Consider the following 17272-nt stretch of genomic DNA (forward strand, 5'->3'; position numbering starts at 1 on the left):
TGGCAGATTTTTCCGAATTCTTCTAGTAACAGAAACCTGGCATCTTGACAGATAAAGGTCCTTAGGTTTGAACTTGCATTTCACGGTGGTACACTTACAGTTTATTCCCCAGCACCTGTGACTGTTGTGCCAGTTATCCTTAAGTGTTAGCTATGAGACAGTTTTGAAAAATTTAAAAACTTTTGAATTGCAGAAGACCAACCAGATGTGCTTCTACTTTGTCCTTTTTTTAAAGTATAAGATTAGATAATGTAACATATTATTAGGCTCTGATGTACGATAATATAGTATGGTGCCTATGTTGCATGTTTTGAAAGAGTAATTAAATAACTTGATGCTTTTCTTACTGTTCTTTTGAATTTACAGGACGTGCTACAAGCTTCATCCCATTCCCTGGTGTTATCCATCGGAGCTCCCTAAACTACTTTTTGAAAGCTTTCCCAAGGTAAACTTAGCAATTGTTTGCCTTAATGAATGTTCCTGGCTGTAGCTCATTTGATAAGCGTCACTTTTGCCAGTGTTCCTGAAACTGCTTTTTCTTTTTGCCATCTGTCACCTTAGCGTGCATGCACATCATAAGCACTCCTGCCTGCACTGAGAAGTAATTTCCTGTAGCTCATTTTAATCTGCAGATCATTCCATCATACCTCCCCATCACTACTTGATGTCTTCTCTCCACCTGCAAACATATTCTAAAGTTTACTCTGCCTTTGTTTTTCCATCCAGATCCCCACTTCATGATGGCGGCTTCAGCCCGCGAGCATCTTCTTTTTGTGCGCCGCCGCAACCCTCAGTTGCGCTACACTTTGAGCCCAGAAAACCTACAGAGCCTTGCAGCTCAGAGTGCCAGCCCCACTGAAACCATGGGCTTCCAACGTGCCAACAGTGACACAGACTTGGTTACTTCCGACAGTCGCTCCTCACTTACTGCTAGCACCTATGAGTTCACTCTTGGACGCTCCCAAAACCTGATCATCTCCTGGGACATCAAGGAGGAAGTGGATGCCACAGACTGGATTGGTCTTTACCACATTGGTGAGTATTTACCCATTCTTTTTGGTAAAGTTATGCAGAAGTTGACTGCTAACTAATCTTATTGCTTAGTCTACAGTTTCAGTTGTTGCACAAAGGTCATATAATTTGCATAAGGCTTCTAGTATGGATTTAGTGTTTTCAAGAAACAACTGAAAATAACTAGAAATTTGTAAGTAACTTTCATCACTGACACCTCACTTAAAAACCATCAAGAGTTTATCATGCTTAAACTTTATGTTGAGTAGACTAAACAATTTGATAGATGTGGAATACATTCAGTATCTCCTAAAATGAAGCACATGCACAACTTTGTTATTTTTCTCTTTTTTTTCTGAGATATGTTTTTTTGTGTAATATGTTGCAATGTACTACTGTATTACTTTCTCATTTTTTGACTGAATTAAAGTTGAAATCAGATTCTTTCAATGTGTCTGCCCTAATGTAGCACATAATAAAAAACCCCTGAATCACTTCATTACACCTACATCTCTCTTTAATTATGGAAATTGATTTCCTGAAGTATTTCAATGGTCTGCACAATAACACACTCAATTATGGTACATAGCATACTTCATCTTACCTTAATTCTGAGTGATGCCGTAATACCTTTACATTTGAATTGGTCAAAGAAGAGTGAACCCACATTGTGAAGATTAAATTTGATTAATTTAGAAGTGGTGCTCAGTGCTTCGTTTATCTACAGCCTCTCCTAGACAGATATATTGCCATATCAAACTGTCATAGAAAATGTCATAAGAGTGTGAAGGACAGACCAGTAGAAACAGGTCATTGCTTTTATCATTATGAACTTGCTTAACTGTCTCAGAAAAATCAACTTCTAGTGAATGTTCTTTTTTTTTTTACATTTTATTTAAACAGACAAAACACAATGACAAAACACAATCCAATTAATAAAAGCAAGTACAAGAATATTAAAATACATTCATGTAACCCTGCATTGAACCCTCACCCACCTTGGGGAGCTCTGTGTCAAGTGAGTCTAATTTAAAGTTGTGTTCTTCATATATAGCAAAGCAACAAAAAAATAAAGGATTCGGAGCAGTGCAAGCATACTTACTTTGTAATTTCAGTCATATGAAAAAGTTTGGGATCCCCTCTTACTTCTTTGGATTTTTGTTTATTATTGGCTGAGTTTTCAAAGCAGCAACTTCCTTTTAATATATGACATGCCTTATGGAAACAGTAGTATTTCAGCAGTGACATTAAGTTTATTGGATTAACAGAAAATATGCAATATGCATCATAACAAAATTAGACAGGTGCATAAATTTGGGCACCCCAACAGAGATATGACATCAATACTTAGTTGAGCCTCCTTTTTCAAATATAACAGCCTCTAGACGCCTCCTATAGCCTTTGATGAGTGTCTGGATTCTGGATGGAGGTATTTTTGACCATTATTCCATACAAAATCTCTCTAGTTCAGTTCAATATGATGGCTGCTGAGCATGGATAGCCTGCTTCAAATCATCCCATAGATTTTTGAGGATATTCAAGTTAGGTGACTGTGACGGCCATTCCAGAACATTGTACTTCTCCCTCTGCATGAATGCCTTTGTAGATTTTGAACTATGTTTTGGGTCATTGTCTTGTTGGAATATCCAACCCCTGCGTAACTTCAACTTTGTGACTGATGCTTGAACATTATCCTGAAGAATCTGTTGATATTGGGTTGAATTCATCCAACCCTCGACTTTAACAATGGCCCCAGCCCCTGAACTAGCCACACAGCCCCACAGCATGATAGAACCTCCACCAAATTTGACAGTAGGTAGCAGGTGTTTTTCTTGGAATGCGGTGTTCTTCTTCCGCCATGCAAAGTGCTTTTCGTTATGACCAGATAACTCCATTTTTGTCTCATCAGTGCAAAGCACTTTGTTCCAAAATGAATCTGGCTTGTCTAAATGAGCATTTGCATACAACAAGCGACTCTGTTTGTGGCGTGAGTGCAGAAAGGGCTTCTTTCTCATCATCCTGCCATACAGATGTTCTTTGTGCAAATTGCGCTGAATTGTAGAACGATGTACAGATACAGAAGATGTTCTTGCAGATCTTTGGAGGTGATCTGTGGGTTGTCTGTAACCATCCTCACAATCCATATGCAGCATATGCTGCTTCTGTATTTTTCTTGGCCTGCCAGACCTGCTGGGTTTAACAGCAACTGTGCCTGTGGCCTTCAATTTCCTGATTCCATTCCTTACAGTTGAAACTGACAGTTTAAACCTCTAAGATCACTTTTTGTTAGTGATGGGCCGCTCGATACTCAGGTTTCGACACTGTGTCGAGCTATCGAAGCACTGGAGATCGAAGCACCGCTTCGAGGCTTGCTTCAAATGCGCCCGTCACGTGATTTTGAGCACGCTAGCGTAATGACGTCATTGATATCCGCGCAGTCAGCAGTCGATTTGGTCAGTAACTAGTCTGCTGAAGTGCTTTGGCTCAAAGCGTAAATAGCGGTTGTCTGTGTTATATTGATAAAATACGCTAACCCGAGTTCAAATCCTAGTTGGGGCTCGCATATGTTGAAATAAGGATTTTGTATAAAACAGTTAAGTAGTACTTGTTTGAAAGTTAACAAATATATTTTGGAGACATTATGAACGATTTACATGGGGCACCTTTTTCCTCGGTGTGGAATTGTGTCCACCAAGAATCTGTAACAAATCGATGAGCATATTTTGCGTAAGGTAGCACGTATTGTAACAATCCAGAATCTATTCTACCCCATGTCGATCATATCACAGAGGCTAAGAAATGCTTCACTAAAGCCGACGTGGTCATTACACCAGTATATGCGCAAGACATTCCTCATTAAACGTTTTTACTATTCAGTGATTCCCAGATCTGTTGCCGATTTGTATTATTGATTTCCAAAAAGCAATGTGAGTAAAAGCGTGTTCTGCATAACTAATCACAATTGTCTTTAAAACAGAATCAGCGCCATCAACAGTGTCTTCTGCAATTTTAGGAAAGCCTTGGGATTTCTGCGTTAATGAGACAAAAAAGTTGTAAAGAAACTTTGCAAATTCATCCAAAGGTGAACGTAAAGATCACTCAAGTACTGAGAAGAAGGAGAAGCTGGATAAGCACATCTGGAGCCAAACTTTCAAAAAAGCACCTGACTTTGTCATGAACATTCCTTTAGTTGTGAATTCATCTTATCAAAGGCTGCGCTGGGGGGGTAAATAAGTAATCTTCCGAAGTGCAGCACAACAGAGTAAATAATTGATGTAAATAGAATTACTGAAAGACTAAGTTTTTGCCGTTTCTGTATTCTTAAACCATCTTCCAGTTACACAATCCCCCGCAGTCAATATCACATTCAATGTTCTCTGCTCCTTAACCTGTCTTGTTACCCAAAGCATCAACACTCAGTTTCATTCAAGGCTTTACCGTCCTTCCTTTCATAGACATAAAATAAAACACATTTCCTCTACATGTCCAATAATAATAGTAAACTTGCAGGAACGAGAAAAGCACAAGATGGGAATATTTATGACAAGAGCCTGGACATCAGGATGAGAATGTGCCTTGTCACCCATACGTGAGCTCGTCTGCCATCCCTCGGTTACACTGGCACACGTTACACTCGGGAGCAAATGCAATGGAGAATATCATTCAATCTATCAATCAACATTTATTTATATAGCACATGTTCATACAAAAAAATGTAGCTCAAAGTGCTTTACAAAATGAATAGAAAAATAGAAGACACAATAAAAAATAAACATAAGTCAACATTAATTAACATAGAATAAGTAAGGTCCGATGGCCAGGGTGGACAGAAAAAAAAAAAACTCCAAAGGCTGGAGAAAAAAAAATAAAATCTGTAGGGGTTCCAGACCACGAGACTGCCCAGTCCCCTCTGGGCAATCTACCGAACATAAATGAAACAGTCCTCTTTGTATTTAGGGTTTTCATGGAAGGACCTGATGATGATGGTCACGTAGACTTCTGGCTTTCAGTCCATCAATGTTGGTGCATCAGGATGCTTGAGTAGGTGGTGGTGGCGCAGGCCACCGGAAAAGAAACAGAAGAGAGAGTTGGGGTCAGTATGGATTTTGGAGCCACTGTGAATAGTTATTATGAAGAATTGAACATACAGAGTATCAGTATTAAGTTAAAGTGAAGTTATAAAAGGCCATGTTAAAGTAATAACATGTAATAAAGTAATACCGACAATGTACACCTTCAGAAGTGGAATAAATCGACTGTATACGTAGAACATTTCAGATAAACGATGAATTTTGTTAATCATAAACAATGCAACATAACTATTATATGTGTTGTTACTTTTTATTTATACTCACCAAACGTTACAGATCTACATGGGAAATGAACACAGGTAATATGTTTATAATCATTCTCACTAAAAGACACTGTCAAAATATATTAATGAGAAAATTGAGACACATTGGCCTTTAGGAAATATAAAAAAGTGTGTGCGCTGTCACTTAGGACAGAATGCATTGTTAACGTGACGCACTCTCTACTGACACGATGTCACGAAAAAAAAGAAACAGTGCAGTCCATGCTAACTCAAATCCTCCTTGATGTTTGACCTAATGATTAATTGTCAATATCAAATCGATAAAATCATTTTAAGAAGATGACAAGTCTGCTATAGTCAGTTTAATCAACGCTACTTTTAAAAAGTTTCCTTATACAGAATATAAAACAGAATCTCAATGATACGGGACTCGCGGTAGTAACGAATAATATGTGACACTGAGAAATTATAATTCCTAATAACGGGAACAAGTAAAACTACGACTTCCTAAAACGGACACTGTAAATGTAGGCATTTCAATAAATAATTTAGGAGACTTGTGTGTGCATTTCAATATCGATTTAAGAACTACGTAGGCCACCTGTTGTACTATAAACGGTAGCTCAAGCAGCACTTAACAGTAAATAGTCTAACAGGACAATGACTGACTGAAACGAAGATGCTGCGCGCAACAATTAAGGTTCACACTGTCGTTCTGCATGTTTAGAAGGTTGGCTGAAACTGTTTATAGCGAATTGTCCCAAGTTGGAAGTGCCATATAGCGATCAGACACGAAAAGACACATTTAGGCATAATGGACAGTAGTATATTTTTCTACAATACAAATTCAGTACGACACCTGGGTCTCCAAACACACAAATATGAAGCTTATTACATTTTACAGTGAAACTCTTTACATACACAATATAATTAGGGGCGTGTGCCACCTGCCCGACTACGGTGGCCCAACCTTCCCTCGATAGCTCGATTCGCTCACTATCCGTCCAAGCTTGTTAAATGGAGGAATAGAAAAAAAACTTTCACAAGAGGAGGATCAGCGACACGAACCTGAGCGACAACACCACTGAGCCACCTAATCCGGATAATTAACGAGCTCTGCACAACTGAACTACTACTACTGTTCTTACTGCGGCGGATGAAATATGTTGTTTGACATATGCACGTTAAAATGGTTTAATTGATACGAGAGTATCATTGTTGTATTCTCCTAATGAAGACGAAAAAATTATATGTATAGATGTATACTATATGACGTCGGTTTTGAACAAAATTAAGTGTTCCATAAAAGGTTGAACGATTTACCTAATCTTTTCATATATATATAAAGTTAATATATGACAATATATCTTTGACACTATGTATCAGACAAAGGAAATCACAGCAATCCACAAGAACAATAATTAATTCTCAGCAACTACCTGAATTGTAGCTTAACCATATCAACTGAAATGTGTAATGTCAATACGAATTACAAAATATAACTAGAGAGTTAAGTGTCAGATAGACTCTCAAAATTAAGAGGTCAATGCCTTTCAGTGTGCTGAGGCTTTACAAAGATTCAGTAACCAGTGACCATGTCTGCTCGAAGCCCTATCATGATCCAATCTCGGTACTACGCATGTCTGAGGCTTCAGTAGCGCGTCATCATCTCAGTAGTACGCATGTCTGAGGCTTGTGCCCGTTCAAAGCCTGTCATGGCGCAATCTCATTTGTACGCATGTCTGAGGCTTCAGTTGCCTCGTCATCATCTCAGTAGTACGCATGTCTGAGGCTTGTGCCCGTTCAAAGCCTGTCATGACGCAATCTCATTTGTACGCATGTCTGAGGCTTCAGTTGCCTCGTCATCATCTCAGTAGTACGCATGTCTGAGGCTTCGGTATGCTCCGTCATCATCTAACTAGTACGCATGTCTGAGGCTTGGAGACCCGTTCAAAGCTCGTCATGACGCAATCTCAGTACTCTGCAAAGCTTCCACTCATTATTTGTTCAACGAGCTCCCGTTTGAAGTAGGCTACATATGGCATCAACAGAGTTAAAAAACTCAACAGAATTCCCATTGAAATGAAAGTTTGTAGATGATCAATACATGTTAAATGATCGTGCCCGATTATACGTTGTGGCAAAAAATAAAATTATAAATTATACATCATACAAACGCCGACTTGTTGAATGCATAATGCTGCAAAGAAGAGCTTTAGCAATACGGGTGACGACACATCTCTCACTATAATACTCTCCTAAATATCCATTCTTAGCCTCAACGTTTTCATGCAACACTGAAGGTATGTCATATAGTATACATCTATATATAATTGTTTTCGTCTTCACTACATACATACATGTATACATTAAAAAACATACATTATATACCATCCTCCTGAAAATAGTAGTGGTGCAGCGGTAGCGTTACGCTTCATACTAAAGCATACGTGGGTTCGGGTCCCACGTCCACTCCTGTAAATTATGACCCAAAAGAGTCTGATTTTCTTTCTTTTTTTTATTAAACAGCAAATTCCAGCGTGGACCGGGAGCGAACAAGGCGAGAACACTAGTAAAGATATATCAAATGGAAACGTGCATCTTGTTTTATGTCTATAACAAAAAAAATATTTGAGTAACGATTTCAACTGTTTTTGTAGTTGTTGATGGCGGGTTTAGCGGTTTAAATTTTTAAATATTAAATTGATAAGGTGGAATGTGTTCTTGCTTTGAGTGTTAATGTGTTAGTAACTGGGATTGCGCCTCTATTACTGGAAGATTGCTTAGGAATGATACAGACTGGACAACTATGTGTTTTAGGAAATGTTTTATTATTGCACTGTGCTGTGACTAAAAACTTTTACTGATCACCTGTCCGGACCTTGAAGATGTGTTCACCAGGGAGGGATGCTGCTGTTAAAAGCAAATGCTTTTTCAACAGCAGGTCCAGATGTGTTTATCCCGCTGCTTTTGTTGTCTCAGCACTCAATCTTTAATGCCGACCTTGATATGTGCACTGCTCACCTTGGAGTGCCCGTGTGTGTCTGTGCCGGTGACTGATCTGCGTCGTGTCTCTCAGCCTCTCTGATGTGCTCTGGATTGACACCTTTGAATGTTTGGTGCAGCAGAGCAAATTCAACCTGATCTACCACAGTGGCTTTGTTATCACCTTATTCCAGCGTTTCTCAACCTTTAAGTATTTGCAACCAGAGTTTTCATAACAGTTTTAATCGCGCCCCCAACATTTTTGAAATGTAGATGCATATTTGATTATACCTACTTAACTTTTATCGACATTTATCTAACTCTATACAGTATTTATTGTTCTATTATCAGAATGTAGTTTAAGTTAATTTGTTTTGGTTCCAACAGATGTTTTCTTTTTCACATCTTCGCGCCCCCTTTTTGTTACTTCGCCCACAGGTTGAGAACCACTGCCTTATTCAATGGAGGGTTCATGGATGTCAAATGGCAATGAATAGAAATGCATTAATGTAAATATGTGAGCTGCCATCCGCAATTAGACATCGCATTTTGATGGTGATTTTGGTGATTCCCGAACAGATCTCTTATGCGATCCTTCCACAGTATCTCTCAAAATTATTTAGTTCAAATTGGTTATAAAGATTTCAATTCTGATCATTTTTTATTATTGTTAATTTTGATGAGTCTTTAAGTGGGATCGAACTCGGGCTAGCACTACGTTCAGAATTTGAAAAGCAACCACCTTAGTTAATTGTGCCATTGACGGCGTCATTTCGTTGTAGCTAATTCGTTACTTTCGTGCTCCACAAAATATTGTAAAGTACTAATAAATGAAATATTTCAATACTTGATCGAATAATAACAACTGATTTAAGGATTTCACCTTTTCTTTCTCAAATGTGCTTACCTATATCATGGCAAAGTACAGGGATAAACCATTATTTTCCGTCTACTCCATTTTAATTAAGTCAAACCAAGGAAAACATTTAAGGCTATTAAATGTGATCTCAAGAAAAGATGAGGGTTAATTCTAATACTAATAACAGGAGCGATTATAATGATACAGTGCAAAGGTAAATACTAATTGAAAGAGCCGGGAATCCATGCGTGAGGCGTCTTATTTTAACTCTTGCTATCGTATAGTGCATTCTGCTTGTCGGCGTTAGTTATATATATATATTTATATTTTTTAGACATCAGACACTAGAAGTTGCTGACGAACCCTTCTCTTCGTTGTCAGTCTGTAGCAGCGAAAAATAAAAGCAATAAGAGTTATAACAGACGTCATTGAAGTGGATCATGAGTTTGTGTAATGTTAATGAAAATGGCCAGGAGGGGTCACTAAAGAGGTGAGTGTCAAATGCTTCGAAGCTTCGATACGATTTCCGACACAATTGCTTCAAACGTTTTGATGCTTCATGAGGCTTCACTCCGCCCATCACTACTTTTTGTAGCCTTCCCCTAAACCATGATACAAACAATCTTTGTTTTCAGATCTTTTGAGAGTTGCTTTGAGGATCCCATGCTGTTACTCTTCAGAGGAGATTCAAAGGGAAACACAACTTGCAATTGACCACCTTAAATACCTTGTCTCATGATTGGACACACCTGTCTATGAAGTTCAAGGCTTAACGAGCTAATCCAACCAATTTGGCGTTGCAAGTAATCAGCATTGAGCAGTGACAGGCATTCAAATCAGCAAAATGACAAGGGGACCCAAATTTTTGCACAGCCAGTTTTTCACATTTGATTTAATTTTATACAACTAAATACTGCTTCACTAAAAATCTTTGTTCAGAAAACACCCCATTAGTCAGATGTTCCTAGGAAATGAAAGACATACCTCTGTTATCTTTTTTGTTGAAAGTAGAGTCAATTATTATGAAGGGTGAGAGGGGTTCCCAAACTTTTTCATATGAATGTATATGTATACTTCTTGCCACATTTTGAAAATTTCTGAACTTATTTTTGTTCAGATTTTGTTTTTGTTTTTTTTGTTTTTCTGGTTGAGACTGTATAGAAAATCACTTTTTTACTAAGCTTCACTAACTTATTGAACGAATAGAATAGAATAGTTCTAAACATGTTAGAATCAGACTTGGTGAAAGTAGTGTGATGAAAGGTATCATGACAGATTTTTTTTATAGCCCAGTGTTATCTCTTCTGGTTTTACTCTAAATACAGCAATATCTGTATAAAGAGTGATTTTAGATCTCAGGCATTCTAAGAGATACACTAAAGTGTTTAAAATTTAGAACATTCACAGCACATGTGAAGTAACAATGTGTTTACTTGATAACATCAGTCAGACATTGGATCTAGCCCAAGGTACAGTTTAACCAATTTTAGATGAGATACACATGAAAAATGAACTAAAATGTATCTTATGAGTGACTAAATTCCATTCATTTTCTAACATTTTATTATACTCTGGAGATGCAGTCTGAATTTTCATCCAGACTATCAATTACCACTTTATTAACCAATATAAATGAGATACATGTGAAAAGGATGATTGGTTGCTTTTGGGTAAATTTCTGAATTGTAAATAAAAAAGTGTTTTGCTGTTAGATTTGAAACTTAATATTTTAAAAGAATGCAAATTCATTCTCTATATAGAGAAGTCTAAACTTCATGATGTCATGACTAACTTCAATAAATTAAATATGGTATAGGTTAAGCAAGGTTGAAATCAGTGGTTATTAGGTACAGTATGGAACATCAGACAGTACCCTCTCTGCTTTAAAATTTGTTTTACATTGGCTATGCATCGTTAATAAATGGCAAACCACTTGATTTCTGGTAAACCGATGGTAATTAATTGGTTGGATCACATAGCAACACATACACAGAAGATTTTCAATAATATTTGATTTTCCATGACCAACCTACCAGGTGTTGGTTTGTAGACGTCTGATACTTTCCAATGTTTTAGTTTTTGAATATTTGCCTTGTGGCAGATGACCGGGGACTTTGCCCAACCTGGACTCCTGGAGAAGGGAAGGACCTGGAGAGGGGCAATATCTTCCCCGGGGTGCAAGAGGGCAGCCCCCCTGGATTACATCAGGGCCACGGATTGTGAGCTTGGAAGCTCAACCCTGTTGGGGTCTGTGGCCATCGCAAGGGGACACACCTGGACGATTCCAGAGCCCTGGATGGCAGCACTTCTGCCACACCAGGAGGTGCTGCCAGAAAAGGAACCAAATGCACTTGGAGTGCTTCCGGTGTACATTCAGCACTTCCACCACACCAGGAAGTGCTGCAGGAAGTTCATCAGGGTGCAACATAAAAGGGGTTGCCTCACTCCATTCGGGGAGCCAGAGTTGGGATGCAGAGAACGGAGCTTGCGAGTGGAGGAGTGAAGGCAGCAGAAGACAAGAGAGAGAAAAGAAAGAGATAAGGACTGAGTTTATTGGGGTTTGTGCACTGTGTGTGTTATGCAGGAAGAAGGAGCAAAATAAACGTGTCTGTCTGGGTCAGACTGATCTTCCACAGCCTAAATATTTATTTCACTGATATACAGTCACCCTTTAACTTGGATTTTCCCCTCTGGCCTTGGGTTTTGTGAAAGGAGACTAAATGAGGTTAACCTTTCTGAAGAATGGCTCATCCCCCCCTTAATCGTGAGAAACCAATTTCAGCGTTTCAGTGCCTTCATCAAGAATGTTTGGGAAGAACCTGGCCAAACCACAGAAGGGAAAATCTGTTTTATGATGGTCCTTAAACTGATAGAATGTGAGAAGTCTTGTTTGGTGCCAGAAGAAATGAAGGTAAAATAGTATTAAAAGATGTGAAATAGAGTATAACGATTGTGACTTGGCATAGTAGGAGTATGATGGGAAAATTGAGGAAAGTGATAGAAATGGCGAAAGGTAGAAGAGCAAATGTGTGCTGCATACAGAAGATAGAAAGGTAAAGGTGCAATAATGCCTAGAATATATTCTCAACAGAAGTGATGAAAGTAAAAATGAGTTTGGGGACAAGTTGTTGGAGGTGATGTCTGGGTTGCCTAAGGCATAGGTGATTGTAATGGGTGGTGACTTAAGTTGTCATTTTAGAGCTAGTCAGTGGGGGGCTTTAGCTTTGGTAACAGCCATGTTAAGGATACAAGGATTCTGGAGTTTATTTGTGCTATTGAAGTGGTTGTGTGTCACACTGTGTTTAAGAAAGAGGAAATCAAGATTTTGACATATAAATCTAATGGTGTTAGGAGCAGGATGTACTATTATGATGATGAAGTGCGTTGATTAGGGTATGGTGAATAATGTGATGGTGATCCCTAGAGAAGGTTATGTATTACATCGCTTGGCTGTAGGCGATTGTTTGAATGCTTTGTCATGCTCTTCAAACCATTCCTGAACAATGTGTGCATTGCCTTGAGAATAAAGAGAATAAAGTTGCCATGAAGGGGTGTTTGTGGTCTGCAACATTTTGTGGTAGATGAAGGCACATCCACATAAATGCCAGGACCCAAGGCTTCCCAGCAGAACATTGCCCAGAGTATAGCACTGCCTCCGTTGGCTTACCTTCTGCACATAGTGCATCCTGCTACTATCTCTTCATAGGTTAACAATGCACAAGGACTCGACCTTCCATGTGATCTAAAAGAAAATGAGATCATCAGACAAGGCCACTTTGCTCCATGGTGCAGTTCTGAGACTCACATGCCCATTGTAGGCACTTTTGGCAGTGGACAGGGGTGAGCATGGGCATTCTGACTGGTCTGTGGCTACATAGCCCCATCCACAGTAAGCTGTGATGCATTGTGTATTCTAACAGCTTTCTCTCATGGAGAGCATTAAGTGTTTCAGCAATTTGTACTACAGCAGCTCTTCTCTGGAATCGGCCCAGACTGGCAAGCCCTCACTCCCCACATGCATCAATGAGCTTTGGGCATGCATGACTTTGTTTTTCAAAAAGAAGGTTTTAAAAACTCCAAAAAAAAAAAAATAAAGATAGGCAAAGAATAGTGAACACAACTAGAATAGTACTGGAAAGGTCTCTTCAAGGTCTTGGATGTAAGGAGTGGCCTGGTGTGTGCAAATTTTTTTTTCATGTGAGCAACAAATTTTAAAAGCAAGGAAATTTTTTAGTGCCAGTATTAGCAACGCATGTCTGTATACAGCACAAAACATTGCACATATAATTACTTGCAATACTGCATATTTAATATCAAATAATAAAAAAAATTAACCGATTATAATATAACAAAGTTTAAAAATGTATTTCTACTTAAAATGTTATTGAATATTCAAACACTTTCTCTTCTAACCTTTTCTGTTCTCAGTAAGTTATAAGCTTTATCAAGATTAACATTCTGTCCAAATTTAATAAAAGTTTAATTTTCGTCACGTTTTCCAAATGCTTGGTATCTGAACAATTTCTAGATTTTGTTTTAATATTGTTCATTAGACTAAGTCCTTTTTCAAAGTCGGCACTTAAGACCTGGAATGTTCCACAAATGTCGAAATGTGAAGTGATCCTCTTATTTTCGGAAATAGTTATTTTTACAGTTACAATTCAGTATCTTGAACTCTGGGTACTGGCTGGAAAGATGCTTTTAAAAGGAGCTACAGTATTTTTTTTTCAACAGAACACAATATTTGATGGCAAGCCTATTCACCTACTCAAGTCCAAACAAAACATTTTCTACATTTGCAAATGTAGAGAAACATTCCTTATCAAATGCACACCAGTATTTTGGTTCATCTGGAAGTTGATTGTTCATATCACCACATATCCACTCGATAAATTATCCACTCGGTTACTGAATTTGTTTTAACTGGAAACTACAATGAATAGAGAAGATTACGTATTTATTCCTGGAATTGTGGCTTGTCTCCCGGACACTGTGACCTAGCTTTCTTGATTTTTGCTTTGGCAACAGTCAAAAGTACACTTCTTTGCAGAATTTTGCATAAGTTTGCCAATTCAGCTGGAACGTCATTAAGTATTGAGATAGCAACATGGTGTTATGCATTTTTAATATATCCAGGCAGGGTTTGCCTTCATAACAGATGACCTGCATAATTTTATGTAAATAGTCCTTAGCAAAGTCTGAATGTCACTCATCAGGGGAATATCTTTCCAAGCATCACCTATACCCAGGTCCTCATGATGGACTACCGCAAAAGAGTAGCCACAACTTTTTGTTTGCCAGCTAGGTTTGGAAATTAAAGGCTTCAAGGTAAATGCATGCAAAATCAAGATGACATTTGGAGGCGATGGTGTAAGAGGTTTGGAAAAGAAGGTGTGCATAGGGTTGATGTGTGTAGTAAATGAGTTGTAAGAAACTATTCAATGCTGGAGGTGCATAAATTATGCAACTGTATTCAACCGTTGTTTGTAAGTAATGTGTGAAAAGGTGCAAAATGTTGATACAGTAACTGTAAATTTAAATATAGGCAATGTTGTTTTGTCGAGAACAGAAACATTCTGCTACTTCTGACATTAGAACAGTAGAATTTTGATGAGAACATGCCATTCAGTCCAGCAAAGCTTGCCAATTGTCTTCCTAATATCCACAAAATTACATCAGGTCAAGTTTTGAAGGTCCCTAAAATCTTACTGTGTACCACACTACTTGGAAATGTATTCCTTGTGGCTATTATTCTCTGTTTCAAGAAGAACTTCCAAAAATGTGTGCAGACTTTACCCTTAACGAGTTTCTGACTGTATCCTGGTGTTCTTTTTGAACTAATTTTAAAGTAACAGCTAAGATCCTCTGTACTAGCTGCTTTCATATTTTTAAAAACTTAAGTCATATCACCTCTTAATCTCAGTTTTCCTAAACTGAAAATGTTCAACTCTTTTAATCTTTCTTCATAGTTCATACCTCTCAGTCCTAGAATCACCCTAGTTATTCTCCTCTGGACTTTTTTTACTGCTGCTATGTCTTTTTGGCCCAGAGGTACTCCAGGTGAGGCCTCATCAATGGGTTATAAAGCTTAAGTATAACATCCTTTGACTTTGTACTCTACACATTGTGCTATTTAACCAAACATCATGATAGCCTTTTTAATGGCTTCTATACGCTGTCTGGAGGATAATTTAATTTAACCAACTTGTTGTTTATATTCCTGTTCAGATCATTTATATATGAAAAATAGCATTGTCCCCACCACTTTTAATATCACCTAATTCTGATAAGGTTCCTCACTTCATAACCCTTTGCTTCTTAAATTTTATCCAAATGTTTCACCCATCTAAATATTACAACCTCAGTTCCCACTTCTTTTAGTTTGATGTCCAATCTGTCATCTGGGACCTTATTAAATGTCTTCTGAAAATGGCATACTGAGTGCAGATAAAAATAGGCACAGAAATAATAGCAAGTACAACAAGTGAATGGAAGAAACTCTGGAAGATGTCTTCCATTCTGACTTCTAGAGCAGTATCTCTGGCATTGACTGGTAAAGTTTATGAAAGCTGTGTAAGACGTAGTATGTTCTGTGGGAGTGAAATTACATGATCAGGTTGATGTGTGGCGTTTCACATAGTAAGAGGAATATGAAAGCTGAGTTAATAGAAAGAGTTGGTGTGAATGAATATGTTTGGTGTTGTGGTGAGGAGAAACAAACTAAAGTGGATTAGGCATGCAAAACCAGAGGATGATGGGGTAAAAAGAGATGCACGAGAATGGAAGTGGAGGAGATGAATCTAAGATAGAGGCCAAAGAAGACATGGTTTGAGATGTTATAAGATGATGTGAGAAGAATGGTTCTCACCCCAATGGATGCCCAGGATTACTGAGAGTTTAGGAAAAAGATTAAGAAGAACCCTAATTAACACGATTAAAATTTATAACAATCAAATTAAAATAATCAGTGAAACATATGAATTTGAAAATAATCAGATGTTTTATATTAGTATGACCATCACAATAAAAAAGAAATACATTAAACAATACAAACTGAAGTGCACATAGTCTTTAAACAAAAAAGTGCATTTAACTTAACCAAAAATGGCCACTGGTGTGTCTTAAAGTCCAAAAGTTTAAATAAAGCTTCAATACAAATAAAATAAAACAATAATGTATAGTTTATAAAAGATTCAGTTCATATATTCCTGATTGCAGTGCAGGAACGTGAGCATTTTGACAGCCTCTGGTGTGAGGCTGGCTCTCTTCTTTTAGACGATGCTCCCAGCTGCTGAGAAGAGACACTCGGAGGGAGTAGCGGTAGCAGGAATACACAAGAATGATTTTGCAGACAGAGAAAGATGTTTTAATCATCACACTCTGAAGGAAAAGTGTTGTAGATTATCACATCATGTACTATATTATGCCAAATAAAAAAATAACGGACTAAAATATGTAACAAACTAATTACTCATATACTCCAAAACACAACTTACCTAATGTTAGTTAGAGATGGTTTTCTATTCATATGAACTCAAATATTATACAAAAAAAAAAAAAAAAAACTAGGACAGCTCAGCTACAACTATTCACTTGTTTACTATAGCTCCAATCACGTTAGCAAACATAACTGAAATTATATTCACTTAACCCTTAAACCACCACAGCCGGCTAGAGTCGGTTTACAGTGCAATTTGGAAGCACGCCGAAGCCGAGTATATGCGGCGATATACTGTACATTCGGCAACATACATTCATTAAACTCTGCAACTGGCTAAAGTTGTTTCTCAGAGCAATTTGCCAGCACAGCGGAGCCGAGTATATTCGCGATGTACTGTATATTCATTGAATGCTGCAACCAGCTGTAGTCGTGTCTCAGTGCAATTTTCCAGCACGCAGGGGGCGAGTATATTCGGCGACATACGTTCATTGAACCCCACAACCGGCTATATTTGCTTCACAGAACAATTTGGAAGCACGCTGGATCTGATCAGTCAGTGCCGTACATTTGTTTAGCAGCCAGTTCATGAACACTGCCGGCCCCGGCAGAACTGCAGCATCAATGTCTCTGGGATTCAGCCGCTGCACTAGACGAGCCTGCA

At 38.1% G+C, this 17272-nt stretch overlaps 1 protein-coding gene across 3 annotated transcripts in view; it reads left to right on the forward strand.

Annotated features, from left to right (window-relative positions):
- LOC120530997 (E3 ubiquitin-protein ligase HECW2-like) overlaps positions 1 to 17272 on the forward strand; it is a 368650-nt gene that overhangs the window by 114802 nt on the left and 236576 nt on the right. For all 3 annotated transcript variants that reach the window (XM_039755889.1, XM_039755891.1, XM_039755890.1), the window contains exons 3-4: positions 367 to 445; positions 727 to 1035. In XM_039755889.1, the coding sequence (XP_039611823.1) occupies positions 738 to 1035 (298 nt within the window). In that variant the 5' untranslated portion in view covers positions 367 to 445; positions 727 to 737. The remainder of the gene's footprint in view (positions 1 to 366; positions 446 to 726; positions 1036 to 17272) is intronic.

This window comes from Polypterus senegalus, chromosome 6 (genome assembly GCF_016835505.1).
Source record: "Polypterus senegalus isolate Bchr_013 chromosome 6, ASM1683550v1, whole genome shotgun sequence".
Classification (NCBI taxonomy): Eukaryota; Metazoa; Chordata; class Cladistia; order Polypteriformes; family Polypteridae; genus Polypterus; species Polypterus senegalus.